Here is a 17,238-nt window from a genome sequence, read left to right as displayed (position 1 = left end):
TTCCCAGGCCGGTGTCTACTAATGGGGACATGTTAACGTACTCTGGGAGCTTCTCCTGGGACCATAGGAAGCTAAGAATCTGTTTCCTGGCAGTGAACCTTTAGAACCCACCTGGGGTCTAATGTTCATGCAAGTCCCTTTAGTGATGTCATCACCGTGGGCGTCAGCTCTCTGGCCTATTCATCCTGAGAAATAGTGGGCTTAGAGTAGTTTGTGTCCTGCCTGTGGCCTCGTGTGTCCCATTCCGAATTTTTTCAAGCCCTAGAGCAGACAAGAACTTTGAGAGACCATTTGTGTCAGCTCTTTAGGTTTAATAGAAATGCCGAAGATGCACAGGATCTAACAATGAAAGATGTGACTCGATTCAACACCCACTCTGCAGGATCTCACTGTGCACCTGCCCAGGGCTGGGCAATGAGGCCATGGTGACTCAGAGGGCACACCCTGTCCCCACAATCTCACAGGTGTGCGCATAGTGACGACTCCTCTAATCAGGCAATTGTTTTGATCCCTTAGCAAGAGGCCAGGTGATGCATGTGGACCAGCCTGGGGAAGGAGAAAGTGGCTTTCCATCAGAACTGGGAGGGGGTGACATGGATGGGCACAGTGCCCGTGACAGACCTGGGACACGGAGAAAGCCTCCTTGGGAGACCAGGCAGACCAAGTGAGTGAGTGGGGCAAGGTGGTGTAAGAACTGGTGTAAGAACAGCGAAGGGTGAGCTCATGGGCCTCCCAGGGCCTCCTCTTGTCTCTGCAGGTCCCTCCCACCCCCAGCTTAAACTGGGCCCCTGAGGACGCTACCACTACCCAGGTTTCCAGCTTCCGGGCTGAGGGGGTCGTCAGGCCGGGAAGCAGCAAGAAGGTCCTAAAACGAAAGCTCATCCATTTGAGCCCATGATGCTGGGATTTACATGCGAGGTTTAGCTCTCCTCAGCCAGCTTCTTCAGAGCTGACAACAGGCACAGAAAACAATGCCTTTGAAAACAATGTTTTCAGTCATCCCCAAACACTGCCAACATCACAGCTAATAGTTGCGGATCCATGTTAACTCTCCATGAAAGTGAATCCACCCAAGGCCCTCTCCCAAGCAGCCCTAGTTCTTCACTTTGCACAGTATTTTACTGATTCATGCACAAGCTCATTTGTAGTGACTCGTAAGAAGCAGGCTACACTGGGATTGGTATTCATGTCCCTCTATTTTCTTTTAAAGATAAGTCAAAGCACACAGACGTTAAGTGACTGTCCGAGAGCACAATTTCTCGGTGGCAGGGCTTTGACCAGATTCATGTTTTCTGACTCCTAGTCCAGTGCTCAGACCAGTTTACCCCGATGCCAGCAGATGCACAGTGCATCCAACAGGCCCAGGGAGACATGTCCTTGGGAGGCTGGCCTCCCGCCTGGCTAGATAGGGCTGCACAAGGTGGCCCCATCTTGGTAACACCCCTGCCCTCCGGCGTCTCCTGGGCTGGTACGCCCAGAATTGGCTGGACTTGGGATCAACTCATGAGGAGTTGATATAGAACAGTGCCAGGCACAAAGTAGGGACCCGATAAGTATTTACAGAATGAATGAATGAAATCTAAAGAAATTCAAGAGTCCAATGAAGATTTCTCGATGAGAAGAGGGAGTTAGCTGGATGATCTCGATGGCATGATGGTGGGATCTGTAGTCGCACTGGAACACAGAAACAAGGGGGCTTTCCGCCCCTGGACACCGAGCTTTCATGTTTTGAAGCTTGCTCAGATCTTGGCACATTCAGGAGATGTCAACCCAGGACTGAAAGGTGGGGAAGCTATTATGACACAGGGGGAATGTTTTCCATTTTGAGGAGCGAAGGCCCTGGTCAGACACACAAGACATCTTCCACACCAGGTTGCGAGGGAACGTCAGAGAATTCCACACAGGATTGTGTGGCCCTGACTGGAGAGAGGGAAAGGAAGTCGTGTGGCTGCCGAGGCCCCTTCCAGGGGGCAAGGCTGTGCTCCCTGGTCCTGGTGATGTACCGGGGTGAGCATGGCCCATGTGGGGTTGTGCTGCCTCATGCAGAGCCCAGAAGGGGGATTCCAGCCAGTGCTGCTGGCGGGGTCCTGTCCTTCCACCCTTCCTGCTGACAGCAGCAGGGCCTGTAGGCCAGAGGACTCCTGCCCCAGCCCTATTACAGAGGACAGAAGGCCAACGGCCTGGGAGCGAAGGCTCCTCAGAGTGCCGCCTGCCCGTGGGGCTCCCAGTTCTCACCCGGGGCTGAGGCTGCGGGTTTGGCCTGGGGCAGATTCAAACCACCTGGTGTCCCCGGCCAGGGGAACTTAACTCATGCAGGGAAAAAGAGAGAAAAACAACTGATTTGAATTGAAGAGACAATAAAAGGAATATTGAAAGTATTTTTCCTTAATGCTTGTCTAATTGTTTTAAACCATCATTTGGCAAGTTGACATCTTTTTAAGAGGGAAAATGTGGCCCAGCGTTATCAGAAAAATGTATACAGGGATCTGTGGCACGAGTCTCGGAGCTCTGGATGCTAAAAAGGCAGCACAGCTAGGTTTTCAGTATTGATGGTGATTCTTTTTGACAAACGGAAACGTGGTCTCTGGGAGCCACTGGCATATAAAGGCTTTGGACCTGAGGGCATCACACGATGCCCAGGCTGAGCCCCCGTCAGGTGGCTGGAGGCCTGGGTCCACCCTGCCGGAGGAGGGTGTTTGCATAGTCAGCAGAGCGTGGAGCACGTGACCAGCTCCCCCCACACCAGCCCTGAGCGGAAGCAGGAGCAAAAGGGAGGCTGCCTCCAGCTGGTGTTCTCGAGATGGGCTGTCCACTAGGAGGTTCTGAAGGGTGCAAACGGGCCCTCGGGTTCTCGCAGGCTCTCCAGTGTCCCAACGAGTCGTGGCAGTTCTTGGCTGACAAATGAGAACATCAGTCTCAGAACTTCCTCACCGCCTTCTGAAGGTTGCTGTAAAACCCGGCCATACTGCGGGGGAAGAAGGAGTCCACCACGCTCTGTGGGAGGTAACCGCTGAGGTCAGTCTGGAAGAAGGTGACCAGGTTGGTTTTGTTGGGCTCCCTGTGAAAGAACAGCAGAGCTGCGTTATGCGCCTGGGGCAGAGGTATTGGGGCCAGGTGTCAAGACAGGGGAGGAGCAGCCAGCCCAGGAGAAACGGCCATTACACAGAGATTCTGTCTACTCCCTTGCTGAGTTCACCGCCCAGGGGTCCCCTCTGGACCAGCTTGTTTTCAGGAGGGGACATATGTTCTCTTGTTGATGCCTTCCACAGCCCTGCCAGCCTGTCAAGCAGGCAGGAGGCCCCACTTCCAGCCCACGAAGGTTGTTAGTTCCCTGTGCCTCGACTCCTTCGGCAAAGGCTTTTGGAGAACTCACTCTGTGCCAGACCCTGGAAGGAAAACACACAGAAGCTGCCCCCTTCCATTTCAGGCAGCGGTTCTCCAAACGCTCTGCGAACTCCTAGGGGTTCCTATGACCCTTTCAAGGGGTCTGCAAGGTCAAAGCCATTCTCATAACAGCACCAAGATGGGATCTGCCTTCTTCACTCTCATCTTCTTGGGAGAGGACTTCACTGTCTTCACCGGTGCAAACTTCCCAACGGTCAAGACAAAGGCGTGGGCTTTCCTGAGGCCATTTGGCATTTTACTTGAACAGCACTGTCAACAGCAGCAGAATCTCACCAGGAACCCAAGCAGGATGGCCCGGCCCATCAAACGCTTCCTGACATCACAGAGGTCAAGGGCTTAGAAGTGGGGACCCTTTAGAACCCTGCCCCCTCCCAGGTGCACAGACAGGGCGGCTGAGACCCCGAGAGGGGCAGCGGCCAGCAGATGCACAGCAGTGCAGGACAGAACGTGCTGCTCTGTGCAGTGGTTTTTCTCCTCTGCTCGTGCCGTCTCTGCACAGAGCGTGGACTCTGGGGGCAGGGACTTCCTTACATCTCAAAGCCTCAGCATCATCCGGACTCCAACCCTTGCTCACCAACCCCTGCCCACTCCACCTTTCCAGGGACCTTGTCTCTCCTCTCTGCTCCCCTTCCCACTGGGCTAACTCAAGCCCTTCTATCTCTCAGTGCTGTCTTCTTTGGACTGGAAACATGAACAAGTAAAGGAGAAATGTTGTTCAGTGACCATACTTTCCTCTGGGGCAGCACCAGGCTTGTAGGAGGTGAACACACGACAGCGTGTGTGGAAGCGGCAAACTCGATACATTAGAGAGTGGCCACGGGGAACAGTGGTTCCCGCTTGTACATCGTTAACAGAATGGGCAAAAGGGGGCTCTGAGAGGTGTTGGAGTCACCTGGTCCCTCACAGAGGAGGGTGGGATAGATGACGGCGGCCATCACTGTCTGTTGCAAGGATTAAAGAGAGAAAATGCGTAGAGCACTGAGCACACCTCCTGAGCACAGAGCAAGTGCTCAACAAATGAGACGATCATGCTGCCTGACGACAAACGCAGAGCCCCACCTTGAGGACAACCAGGACCCAGCAGCTGCCCCCTCTCCACTGCAGCCGCTGAGCTCAGTCCCCACCCCTCTCGCCAAGGCACCGCCTCGCCTCCTAACTGGTCCCCTTGCTCTCTCAAGAGCGCTTTCTCTCTTGATTCATCACAGCACTTAAAACCCAACTCCCAACACATCCTGCTCAAAACTCTCCGATTGTTCCCATTTTATTCAAGTCTTCACCATGGCCCACAAGGCCCTACAAGGTGTGGCCCCTGCTACTTCGTTGACCAAAGCTCCTAGCCTCTCCCCTTGCTCACTCTGATCCAGTACAACAGCCTCCATGCTGCTCCCTAAACGTCTCACACCATCCCGTCTCAGGGACTTGGGACCACTCATCCTCTGCCAGCAACGCTCTTCCCACTGATACGCCCAAGACTCCCCCCGTTTTGCGTTGCTTAAATTTTATCAGGGAGGCCTCTGACGCACCCCTAAATGCCTCACTTCCCTGGCACCTTTATCTGGCTTGAGTTTCCTGCAAAGCACTTAACGGCGGAGGATTCCAGTGTGTACGTCTGATACCATGATTGTGTTTGTGTTTTGACTGTCTCCCCTGCTCCCACTAGAATCTAAGCTCCAAGAGGGCAGACACTTCATCTGTTTGGAGGGGTCAATATCCAGGTTAAGAGCACAGATTCTGGAGTCAGATGCCTGGGTTTAAATTGTGGCTGTCACTTCCTGGCTGTGTGATCTTGAGTAAGTAACATCACCTCTCTGTGCTCCAGAGTCCTTATCTAAAAATTGGGGATAATGACAGTACCTTACAGTTGTTGTAAGAATAAAAATGAGTTAACTGATAAAAGTGCTTGGAACAGTGCCTGACATACAGCAGTGCTGTGTGAGGTTTGCTGCGGCTGCTGCTATTCCTAAAGTCATCTGTTGAGTCCACAGCGTCGAGAACAGGCCCACATTCATAGGATGACGGGAATCACCATCGGCAGAGGTTTCGGATCCCGTCGTCGTGAGAATAACTCTGCACATGGCAGACTCCGGCAGGAAGCGTTACTGGGACATAAAATGCTTTCAATCAGGCCGAGTCAAAACCTCCACAATAGCTGGATTTGTGGGCCCCTTCTGGCCCCAACCACCCCATCTACAAAGTCCGCGCAGTCACCTTTGCTACCTGACAGGAGGCGGGACGGTACTCACCCTACTGCGTGTTCTCCCAAAAGAATTCAGCCATGGAATCAGGCCCTAAGGAGAAAAGGCTCGGCCTGCTCCCTGCAAGTTCCTCTGTACAAGTACAGGTGTGTGTGTGTGTGTGTGGGTGTGTGTGTGTGGGTGTGTGTGGGTGTGGGGTGAGGGTACAGGTTTGTGTGTGTGTGTGATGAGGGTACAGGTGTAGGTGTGTGCGTGTGTGCGCATGCACGTGTGTACGTGCGCGTGCGCGATGAGTGGCAGTGTGTTGGAGCCCCAGCTATGCTATTTCCAAACTCAGATTAACGTAAGTTTCCACAAGATGTTTGAAAAGGCAGCTTAGCAAAAAGTGTTAGCCAGAGGCGCTGGATCTGGGTTTTAGCAAAATGCTGCAGCCCCCAGGCGCTCCTCCCGGGATGGTGTGGTGAAGGGAGACACTTGCCCTCCTGGGGTCTGTTCACGACTGCAGGCTTATGCTGGGACACGCCCTCAGTGTCGACCTGGGTGGTTCCCAGGATAAACTCGGACCTTCAGGTTATTATTACACAGAACATTCCAGGTAAAAACCTGGCTGTGATCTGTGAGAAAACGGGGACGGAACCGTTCCTGGGCTCAGCTGTGGGGCTAACTCACGCTGTGCTCTCAGAATCTGCTTTAGCCCCTGAGTGCCTGCACCCCACTCCTCGTGCGGGGGACAAGCCCTGTGCGGATGTGGGGGCACAGCTAACCCCTCAGCTGCTCCAGGCTGGTGGATGGAGCTCAAAGAAGGCACAAAAGACCTGCTGCTCAGGCACTGCACGGCCAGCCTGTGACCCCGCACAGATCACGTAAGCTCCCTGAACCTCAGCTTCCTCGTCTGCTAAAGGGGACCAGCACATCTGCCCAGCCTGCCTGGGCTTGAGGAGGGGTCCTTGCATCACCAATAATAACGCCTCCCCACAGCTCTTTCCCACGGGCCTAGGACACTTGTGTATTACGTCGCTGACGTGTATGGCGGTGCTTTGTAACGGCAAGGCCTAAAGAGCTGTGAGGCGTCTTGGTCATCACGAACCACAACTAACACGCCCGTTCAACAGAAGGTCCACGGCTAAGCCACAGTGAAGTCTGGGGCATGTAATCCGGTCTAGGACATCATGCTTACCCTGGCACAGGTTCACAGAAGCAGCCACAAGGATGGTTAAATCCTCTCACGTAGCCTGGCTTCGGGGGACACAAGGGATGCTCCACATTGGTAGCTGGAAGACAGAGCAAGACGGTCAGTAAGCTACAACTTTAGACAGTTGGGCCACTGCCGCCGAAGGGCCTTACTGGCGCCCACACTGCATGCAGACCCAATCAGCTGGGGCCTGAGGACTCGGCCAGGGGACCCTGCCACTCGGCCCTGAGCCCCTCCTACCCCCTGCCCACTTCCCTTAAGCTCACACACATACACACACATATGCTCACAAACTCACACACCCACATCACACACACGCACACACACAGACACACATGCAAACACTCACGTTCACAGCTTCCCCAAACGTGCCAGAGTATTAGGGAAAAGAGCATTTCAGAATGGAATGCTTGCGTAGGAGGCGGAGGGTATCTCTGAAATCTCAGCCAACAGAGGTATGTGTGTATCCACCTTCAGCCTCCATGGGGAGCATTCAGAGGGCAGCAGGGGCTGCAGCTTTCAGAAGGCACCATAAAACGCAAGCGGCAGGAACTCTGCTCCTCGCTCTCTCAGGAAGGCGCCCGTGGTTCAAGGACTCACCGCACCCGGGGGTTCTGAGAAGCCAAAGTGTAGCCTGCGTGTCTAGGGCACAAACCATGAGCCTCAGCAGAAATAAAAAGGGGTGCTGACCAAATCTGTGACTGAAAACTAAAGTTACTAGCATGTGACTCTCCCACCTGAGCCCTCCACGGCACAGAACCCCCAAACCCGACAAGGCGAGGCACATGCAGAGACGGGGACCTAGGCTGAGTCCCCTGGTGACTTCCAGCTGGGCGGCTTCCCTGGAGGAGCTGAGCGGGTGTGGAGAAAGAGCCCAACGTCCCAGGAAGGCCCTGCGGCGCCCCGGCCGTCACTCACCGTTGGAACTGATAGTCCCATCCTCATACTTCTTGACCAGCGCCACATCCACAAAGTCTCTGGGAGAAATGAGCTTCATGGCGGCTGAGGGAGTGGCAGTTCTGGTTATGCACAGTGTCTGCCAAAGCAAAGGGGAGTCCAGGTGCATCTGATGGCCAGGCATCTTCTCCCACCACTACCCCACTTTGCGCTCATCAACCCCTGCCTATACTCCAGGGTCTGGAACACGCGAATAGCATAGACAGCAGGAGGGCGCTGTGAACTGGAGGGTCTAGAGTGCAGCCTCCATGTCACTGCAATACACCCGGTTGTAAAACCTACGGCTGTGACATGGCTGCCCATGGCTGATGAGGCCATTCTGAGCTTCTGTCTCAAAAGATCACAGGAGCTGCCACTGATTGAGCAGCTGGTAAGAGCCTGGCTGGACAAAGCTCTGTTGTCCCTCACATTGTGAGACATAGGTACCTTTAACCCATGCGATAGGTGAGGAAACTGAGGCTTGGAGAGATGAAGGGATTCACCCTAAAGCTAGTGGCGGAGACATGATTTGAAGAGGGCCAGGCCAAGGGCAAGGCAAGAGAGGCCACTCCTTTCTAAGGCTGACCCTGCGCTTGCCCAGCCCTGCGAGCAGTACCTCCTTAAATGTGTGTCCTGGGCAGCTTTCTGCTTTCCCCTAGTCCCGGTCCTGGGGGGAGCACCCCTTGAACCTCACATCTCAGAATATCCCAAGTCCACTTTCCCACTTTGTAAGCCAAGACACCGCAAACCTGTCCTGTGCTTTACCCGTTCCCCACCCCCCCAGCAGGGCCCCCGCTCTCTCAAGGTCACAGTGGAGAAGCACAAGTCAGGCCCGCAGCCGGGACAGGCCTGGGAGACGCCTGGTGGCGGGCGAGGAGGGACTGGAAAAAGTCTCTCTCTGTCTTCTCCCTTTGGGTATTAAGACTCGTGGCACCGTGTGTTGCCGAGAAGCTTTTGACCTTGGGGTCCGAGTCTTCAAGGTGGGCGTGTGATCCCAGGAGCACTTGAGCGCTTTCCAGTGGGCACACTGGGGACCAATGTCCAGACGACGCCACACCCATGTCCTTCTTCCTAAAACGACCTGCCTGTGAACGGGCGGCATCTTGATGCAGGTTCTCCTCTCCCACTTGAAAAAAGGCACCACAGACCCCATCCCTCTGGAATCTTCCTACCACACACTGTCCCAGGGTGTAAAATCCCCCAGGTGCCAATGGGACACTTAGGGATGCTGATTTCAATATTTAATCAAGGCACTACACGCTGGAGTGAGAACTTCCTGTTTTCCCCTCTGAAGCATATTCTTCTTAAAGGCTCAAGTTTGCTGTTAGAAACAAGGTAACTTTGCCTTCTCTGAATTCTAATATTTTGTAGTAGGAATGGCAAAAATGATGACAAAAATATTTTTTTTTTAATAACTATACGGTTCCCACTCCTTACTGCTGCTGCAAAACGTGTCATTCCCGAAAGAGCGTCTGGAGACCAAGATGAAGACGCCACTGGTAAGAAACACATGGTACAAATGCAACACACTCACGGCACGGCTGTGTCTTGTCTGCCCATCCATCCATCTTAGAATTAAAATATTTGAGATTTGTCAAAATCATGTTGGTAAATACCAATCTGCAAGGAAGGGCCCTTTCTCTGTATTTTCATTGTTTCATTAAATGATAAGCAGCCACCACCTGTCAGCTGCTTCTGCTTTTTGGGAACTTAAGCTTACTCTGTTTTCCTTTCTTTGCAGTTAGCGTCTGTTGAAGGCTGTATCTTTCTAGCAGTAAGTCAGATCTTTTCATGGACACATGAATTAATTAGAAAAAGACCTCCCATTCACCTCAATGAGAGACGTAAAATATTTTTTTGGGAGGCCAGCCCAGTGGCACGGTGGTTAAATTCAGCACACTCTGCTTTAGTGGTCCAGGGTTCACGGGTGTGAACTTATACCAGGCGTGGACTTACACCACTCATTAAGTCATGCTGTGGAGGCATCCCACACACAAAATAGAGGAAGATGGGCACAGATGTTAGCTCAGAGCCACTCTTCCTCAGCAAAAAAAAAAAAAAAAAAAAAAAAGAGGCAACAGGTGTTAGCTTAGGGCAACTCTCACTAAAAAAAAAACCCTTTACTTTTTATGTTTGATAGCCCTTCATCAACATTTGTAATATAATCATATTTTAATAAATTATATTCATATCTCAGTCCAGACTTTTTTTTAACACTTAGAGTCTTATGGTCACAGGAACTACTTGATTTTTAAAAATTTAATTTCAATTTATATACATATTCATGATGCAGGATGATGACTTTTAAGAATAAACATATTAGGATAAAATTCAGTGGGCTACATGGAATCTGAAACTTGAGTTCAAAGAAAAAATATAAAACTTCTGACTATTTAAGAAAAATTTGTTCATGTATTTTTAAAATGGATAATGGTAAATAAAAATTCACATTGTTTAGGTACATCTAAAAGAAGGATGTCATCATTTTGTTGAAAATTGCCAGATTTATTACATGTTAAAAATTACATGCTTTGCAATTTATGATGAAAATTTTAGATATGTCAACTAGATGTGTGAGGATGATGTATAATTTCTCAAAAATCTGTTGGAGGTATGCAAGCAAAAAGTTTGAACGCTGTTGCACTAGAGGACCAATGGGGTCAAGCAGGGTACAGGGTGGGGGCTGCTCTGGGCTGACACTGGCTCAGCCTTCAGGAAACTGGGTGCCAGGCACTGAGGGTCCTGTGCAGCCTGGTTCAGCGGCCCCAGAGGGAAGCAGGCACGCTCTTCCGGGGACGAACCACGGTGCTCAGAGGAGGACCTGCAGCATCACCCAGCAAACCCACCAGCAAGTTGGCCCAGAAGGCAAGAACAGGCACTGAGGCAGAACTCAGCCCAGGTGCGCGCCCAGCTGTCTGAGCACCGGCAGGCTCGGGACGGTGCGGTGGCTACAAAGCAGCAGGGACGAAAACACCCCTGTGGGGCTCTGAGAGATCAGGGCAGTGGATCCAGAGCTGGGCTGAGGGCTGGGGGTCACAAAGAGGCTGGGAGCCTGGAGATCTGGAGTCACCAGCAGGCTCTTGGAGCCCGCTCTGCCATTCACTACCTGTGGGAGCTTGGGTACCTCTCTTGACGTCTGTAAAACCGTTTCCTTCCCCAGGGGTTCAGCTGAAATGCTTTGAGCATGCAGCATGGTGTAAAAGGACTCAGTAAACGCCAGTGCTTGTCATTTTCATCATCATCACAGCAGCTCAGTGTCCTCCCACAACTCCCTGGGCCTTTCATTCTCTCTCACGTCCCACCACTCACTATATCAGACAAAGAAGTCTAAACACGCTGAAAAAATGCAGCCATTTTACTTTCCAGAAGAAAATTCTATATACAATCATTCTGTTATTACATTTGTATTACGTTTGAAAGGGCAATAACCCATGTTTCCCCAACTTCAAGCATTTGTATACAATTATTTGCACACTGTCTTCACAATTTTTTGCTATCTCTGGTAACACCTGCTGTTATTCACTGAATATTTTTCTCACTTTTTAAAATGTTCTCACTTTTTAAAACTTAGATAAATCTATTTTAAAAGGAAGTTATTTACCTATCAGAAACGAAAAAAAAAGTATGACTTGGCATGCATAAAAGGCAACTGCAAAATGTATGTAAGAGGGATGATTAGATTCTGAACCTAATTCTGAGCCCAGGCCAGCTGTTTAGTTATAAAGGAGATTGGCAGGTGTTAAACAGGTGTCAAGGGCACATTAGCACCCAACTGAGACTCTCCCCTTCAAGTTGTCAGAGAGATTAAAGAAGAACTGAAATGGGATGACCTCAGGATGTGTGATTCAATTTCACAGTTGACTGTCTAGGACCTAATATCACCTTTTGTACCCCAGGGCTACGTGTCCTATCCTTCAGGAAACACGGGCACAAACTCTTGCGAGAATGAACTGGGAATGAACTAAAATATGAATTCTTGGTCAAGGCTGAGATCACCAGGGTCCTACCAACTGACCAGTAAAGCACTGCAGCTTGAAGGTTCACACCACCACCTGCATCAACACCCAGAGGGTGGCCCTGTCCACAGGCGCCAAAATCAAGACACCATTCAAATCAAACAGGTTGGCAACATTTCTCCAGGGCGACTTTCTTACTAGTTTTGGCTCTGACTTCTTTTTCTTCTTAACTTCTATAATCAAAATAAGGTGGGTTTTTAATGCTACAGAGGATCCCAGGACAGGACAATCCAGATCTGCGCTGTCTAATATGGTAGCTGCTAGCTCCCTACGGCTATTTAAATTTACACTGAGAGTAATGAAAATTAACAATCCATTTCTTCCAACTAAGCACCTTTCAAATGCCCTGTGGCCACACGGGGCTAGTGGCTCCTGCACTGGCTGGCACAGTTACAGAACATTTCCATCGCTGCAGAAAGTTCTGCCGGGAAGTGCTGGCCTAGAACATGGCCATTTCCCAACGGAGAGACTGTAATGCAGCAGGTGCCACCTGGCACAGCCCCACAGCTGGCAGAGAACCCCAACTCTTCAGCCAGGACTCTCAATTCATTATCATGGCCCCATTAAGGAGCAACATTTCAAATTAGAGCTGATGGGTCAAACCTGGGCCCCGCCTCAGCATCCTCAGAGCTCACGTGCACTCTGCACTCCTCCCTCAGATGCTGTGTGTCTCTCAGCTCTGTTCAGGGCATCGCTACCTCTCTGAGTCACACTGGTTCCCACCTGTAGCTGAGCCAAGCTGGGTTTGAGTGTTGCAGGCGGCAGGCAGCCCGTGTTCGCTGGGCACCAGGCATTTGAAGGGTATTCTTGCCAAGAGGTGTCACTGACCCCTCCAGAGGGGACAGGGTCAGGTCACCGTCTAGGGATAACCGTGCTTGGAAAGACTTACATCAGTGATGCTTTGGATAATTTCAAAACGGGACACATTTTCATCCCACTGCTCTCTTAGGCTCCCAGCAACTGGCTTTATGCAGTCCCACACCTTCTCTGGTGTCCCGTTCACAACGCCTTCTCCTCGGTACCTGGAGCACAAAAAAGAATGTGACCCCAAGGCATCAATCCAACTTGTTTATCATCCTGGGATTATATATGAGGACTAGATGCCGTGTCCATCACCCCTCTTTAGGATAGCCTTCCAGAGAAGGGGCTGAAATTCACCAGCCCACCTTCCCTCAGGCCTGCAGGAATGGATGGTAAGCTTTCACAAGAATATAGTTTGCTGGAAATGATTTAGTTAAGAACAGAAGCTTTTCTGGGAGATAACTGGAGAGTTGATTCCAGGGTGCTAGGGTTGATCGGAATCTTTTAGGAAGCAAAAGCACAGAGATGTCAGGAAGGGCTCGGCACCTCTGACAAGCTTTGAACAAGGTGTACACTTACAGATTCCCTGGAAACTCCACAGATGGCCTCCAGGAAACTGAAACTCCGTTCTGTCAAAAGGCACAGAATCGCAGAATTTTAGAGCTAGAAGGGCTCTGGGAGATCGCCTGGCCCAGCCCCCCGTTCCACGGAAGAGCAGCCGAGAGCCTCACGAGACGGGATTCTCCGAGGTGACCCCCTGACATGTGGCGGAGCGAGGACCAGTCCTGGACAAAGCTGCCCCAGGAGAACGGGATGGAGAAAGGGGCCCTAACTCGCTGACTCCCAACAGTTCTGGGTGGTTTTCCAAACAACTTAAAAGCCACTATGCATTTTGTTTCCTCCAGCAATTTAGGTGTATTTGTTAAAAATCAGAAGTTTCAAGTAAGCAAAACTATTCCCATGCCCCCCTCCCAGGAACGCAAAGAAAGGTGCTCCTGCTATGGTGACGGAGCGAAGACTTCGGAGCCCGGTTTCCGGCTCCAATCCCGACCACCATTTACCAGCCGGGTAACCTTGCGCACGTCCTTCAATGAAAGGGACGGCTACTTACCTCCCGGGGTCATCGTGTGCACACCGCGCCCAATACTTTTTAAGGAAACAACCCCTAATGGAATCGCCTCCTCAACCCAGCTCCGGAGGTTGGAGTGCAGAAAACAGCGGGGAGAGGAGGAGCCTGGGGGCTTCAGAGACGCCGGACCCAGGCAGCAAAGGCCCCGTGACCCCTTCCCGCCCAGTTCCTCACTCACGCCTTCCCGGCAGATCTTCCAGCCTGACTTGTCTCGCCGGTACTGGAGCACCTTCTCGGCCACCGCCTCGCTTATCTGCGCGGCCAGCGCCGGGTCCATGGCGCCGAGAGCTGCGCGTGGCCGCAGGGACGGCGGAGGGATGAGCGGCGGCGGCCGGCACCTGGATCAGGGCGGACGGAAAGCCCGGGCCGGGCGGGGCCCGGAGCCCCGCTCCTAGCCCCGCCCCCGCCCCGGATTGGCCCGGGCCGTCAGGCGGGCCCCGCCCCGCTCTGAGATTGGCAGGTTAGAAGGTCCCGGGATCAGGCTCCGCAGGAGGCGTCACAGCCGGGCCGGCCCAAGGCGCGCCCTGCACGGTCGTGCGGGCTCCGCCTCCCGCCCGGCCGGCTCTGGGAGGGGCCCTGGGGCGCCTGCGCTCGGCGAGGGCCCGCAGTGGAGAGCCAGGTGGGCCGGGCCGGGTCACGGACAACGTCCTAGGATTGCGTAAGGACCTCGGACTTTTGTTCGAAGTGCACAGAGCCTTCAGCCAGACTTGCAGCAGAAATAACCTTCCGGGCGGCGGTGGCAGGAGTGGGAGAGGGGGTGGAGACTGGGAGGCGGGTTAGGAGACTGCCCCGATAGTGGAGCGACGGAGGCGGCCTGGAGCAGGGGGTGGGCGGTGGGGGTGGAGAGAGGAGCACCCATCGTAGAGGATTCAGAAGATATCTGCGGCGGTGTGGAGGCGGCAGGAGGAGGAAGCATCAGGACTCCCACCTTCTGGCTTGGCCCCTGGTGGCTTAGCTGGGATGGAGAAGGGACAGGCTTGAGGGAGAACAGGAGTGTTCAGTTCTGGGCGTGTGTAGTTGGAGGTGCCTGAAAGACCTCCCGGTGGAGATGGACGGGAGGCGGCTGGGAGAGACCTAGGCTCTAGATGAGAGGGCGGAGTTCTCTGCACCCAGGTGGCCTCCAGTTTGGGGAGTGGCTGGGGTCACATCCCCCGAATGTGAATGGCAAAGGCAGCCGCGGTTTCCTCCTCTTCAGCGCTGTAACCAACTAAATATTTGAAAAGGGCAACACTGACTTCTGTTTGTTTTCTATTTTGTGTGCTTATTGTTTCCTTTAAAGGTTTTAAAAAATGGTGTAAACGAAGTGACTACTTGAAAACCCTTTTTGGAAGATGTGTTGGGCCGGCAAGTTGTAAAGCGCTGGATGGGGAATTAGGGAGTCCAAGTTCTAGACCCAGTTTCACCACTATTCCCTGTGTGGTTTTGGGCAAGTCACTCTCTGAGCCTCAGTTTGCTCCAAGATGAAATGGGACAATAATAAATGTCTTCCTGTGCCATTGTGATGGGCAAATGAAGTAATGCATGTGAATATTCCTAGGAGTCATAAAAGACCAATAAGTTAACCACATTTAAAAAATTAAGCACATCAAAAATATCATAAAAAGTCGGATAATAATCTGAGGGAAAAATTGGAGCATATTTTAACTAAAAGTAAGTTTTCTTAATGTGCAAAGTGCTCTTACAAATGATTAAGAGATTTTTGAACAGCCCAACAGACAAAAAGAATGCATCAGACATGAACAGACACTTTGCAGAAAAATAAATTGACATGGCTAATAAAGATAAGAAAAGATGCAGAACGTCCCTCATAGTTAGGGATTTACAAATCAAAACAAGCGGGCACTTTTTACACCCATCTGATGGGAAAATATGAAGAAGTTTGTTAATTCCGTGTGTTGGTGAATGTATGGAGAAACAGTTGTTTTATACACTGTGGGTGAAAGTGTAAATTTATGTGACCTTCTGGGAGCAAAATAACAAATTTTAAAATTTTAATTTATTTGTCTTTTTTTTTTGCTGAGGAAGATTAGCCCTGAGCTAACATCTGTTGCCAATCCTCCTCCTTTTTTGCTTGAGGAAGATTAGCCCTAAGCCAACATCTGTGCCCATCTTCCTCTATTTTGTATGTGAGACGCCACCACAGCATGGCTGACGAGTAGTGTAGGTCCACACCCAGGATCCAAACCTGTGAACCTGGGTTGCTGAAGTGGAGCATGCTGAACTTCACCACCACACCATGGGGCTGGCCCTGAATTTATTTGTTTTTTGACCCAGCAACTCCTGCACAAAGATGTATAAGATTGATTTTGCAACTGGAAACAACCTATTTGTCAATAGAGTAAACAAAGTTACAGGATATTCATTTAGTGGAATATTATGTAGCGATAAAAATAATGTGGCACAGATGAAGGAAGGTGGGGCTGGAAGAGATGGGGAATGCTCGGTAGAGCCCAGGCATGAGTCTAGAAATATGAGTTGATATGAGTAGACTATTCTAACCAAGAGCAATTTACTTTCTATGAAGGAAAAAATGGTATTTAAAACTTATCTTTAAAAATAACTTAATATTATTTAAATTCTTACCCTCTCCCAAATAAGATGTTTTATATGTGTACTGACATGGAATAATATCCATTATATATATAAAGTCAAAAAATGTAAATTGAAGGACAACAGTATTATAGATAAGAGAGACAGTGCTCAAGTCAGATTGCCCAGGTTCAGATCCCAGTGTCACCACTTAATAGCTGTGACCTTGGTAAGTAACTGACCATTCCAGACCTAAGCATCGTATCCTTATTTGGAAAATGAGAAAAATAATAGTACTAACTCACAGGGTTGACATATGGCTCAAAGGATTTAATAAATGAATAGCAGTTAGAATGGTGCTGGGCATACAGTAAACATTTATATATAATATCATATATATCATATACATATCATATACATATATGTCTTAAGTGAGAAAGAGAAATAACTAGAGATGTGCTTGTATATGTTTATATTTTATGTTTATATATGTTGTATATGTTTATATATGTATATGTTTAGAATATTCACTTTCTAGAAAGGTGTAGAATAAACTGTTAGTAGGGAGTAATGCCAAAGGACATTTCATTTTATATCATCATATACCGTTTAATTATTTTTTTTTTTTTTTTTTGTGAGGAGATCAGCCTTGTGCTAACATCCGCCAATCCTCCTCTTTTTTTGCTGAGGAAGACGGCCCTGGGCTAACATCTGTGCCCATCTTCCTCCACTTTATATGGGATGCCGCCACAGCATGGCTTGCCAAGCAGTGCGTCGGTGCGCGCCCGGGATCCGAACCAGCGAACCCCGGGCCGCCGCAGCGGAGCGCGCGCACTTAACCGCCTGCGCCACCGGGCCGGCCCCCCGTTTAATTATTTTTAATTACTAACATCTAGGACTTTTTAAATTTAAAAAGCCTCGTTAAAAAATTCAATGTGGGGCCGGCCCCGTGGCTTAGCGATTAAGTGCGCGCGCTCTACTACTGGCGGCCCAGGTTCGGATCCCGGGCACGCACCGACGCACCGCTTCTCGGGC

At 50.7% G+C, this 17,238-nt stretch overlaps 1 protein-coding gene across 5 annotated transcripts; it reads right to left on the bottom strand.

Moving 5' to 3' along the window:
- Nucleotides 1-2,364: 2,364 nt before the first annotated feature.
- STARD5 (StAR related lipid transfer domain containing 5) lies at nucleotides 2,365-14,033 on the bottom strand. 5 transcript variants are annotated; one of them, XR_009220160.1, is made up of 7 exons: nucleotides 13,853-14,026; nucleotides 13,125-13,174; nucleotides 12,634-12,766; nucleotides 7,711-7,828; nucleotides 6,778-6,871; nucleotides 5,327-5,504; nucleotides 2,976-3,058 (listed from the first exon to the last, which is right to left on the bottom strand). XR_009220160.1 is itself a non-coding variant. In XM_058542574.1 (6 exons), exons 1-6 carry the CDS (start codon nucleotides 13,949-13,951, stop codon nucleotides 2,917-2,919), a joined length of 636 nt encoding a protein of 211 aa, XP_058398557.1. In that variant the 5' UTR covers nucleotides 13,952-14,019; the 3' UTR covers nucleotides 2,365-2,916. The 5 variants fall into 5 exon arrangements, 3 of the variants coding, with proteins under 3 accessions (XP_058398557.1, XP_058398559.1, XP_058398558.1); XR_009220161.1 differs by lacking the exon at nucleotides 2,976-3,058 and adding an exon at nucleotides 3,701-3,718; XM_058542574.1 differs by lacking the exon at nucleotides 5,327-5,504 and having other exon boundaries at nucleotides 2,365-3,058; nucleotides 13,853-14,019.
- Nucleotides 14,034-17,238: the final 3,205 nt, after the last annotated feature.

This window comes from Diceros bicornis, chromosome 5 (assembly GCF_020826845.1).
Source record: "Diceros bicornis minor isolate mBicDic1 chromosome 5, mDicBic1.mat.cur, whole genome shotgun sequence".
Classification (NCBI taxonomy): Eukaryota; Metazoa; Chordata; class Mammalia; order Perissodactyla; family Rhinocerotidae; genus Diceros; species Diceros bicornis.
This window is presented reverse-complemented; position numbering and strand designations above follow the sequence as displayed.

Coding starts and splice junctions, on each gene's coding strand:
- STARD5 (XM_058542574.1), bottom strand. CDS start 13,951: ATGGACCCGGCGCTGGCCGCGCAGATAAGCGAGGCGGTGGCCGAGAAG. Junction 6,872..7,710: donor TGGGACTATCAGTTCCAACG/GTGAGTGACGGC, acceptor TCTGTCTTCCAG/CTACCAATGTGGAGCATCCC. Junction 3,059..6,777: donor TTCTGTGAACCTGTGCCAGG/GTAAGCATGATG, acceptor GTTCTTTCACAG/GGAGCCCAACAAAACCAACC.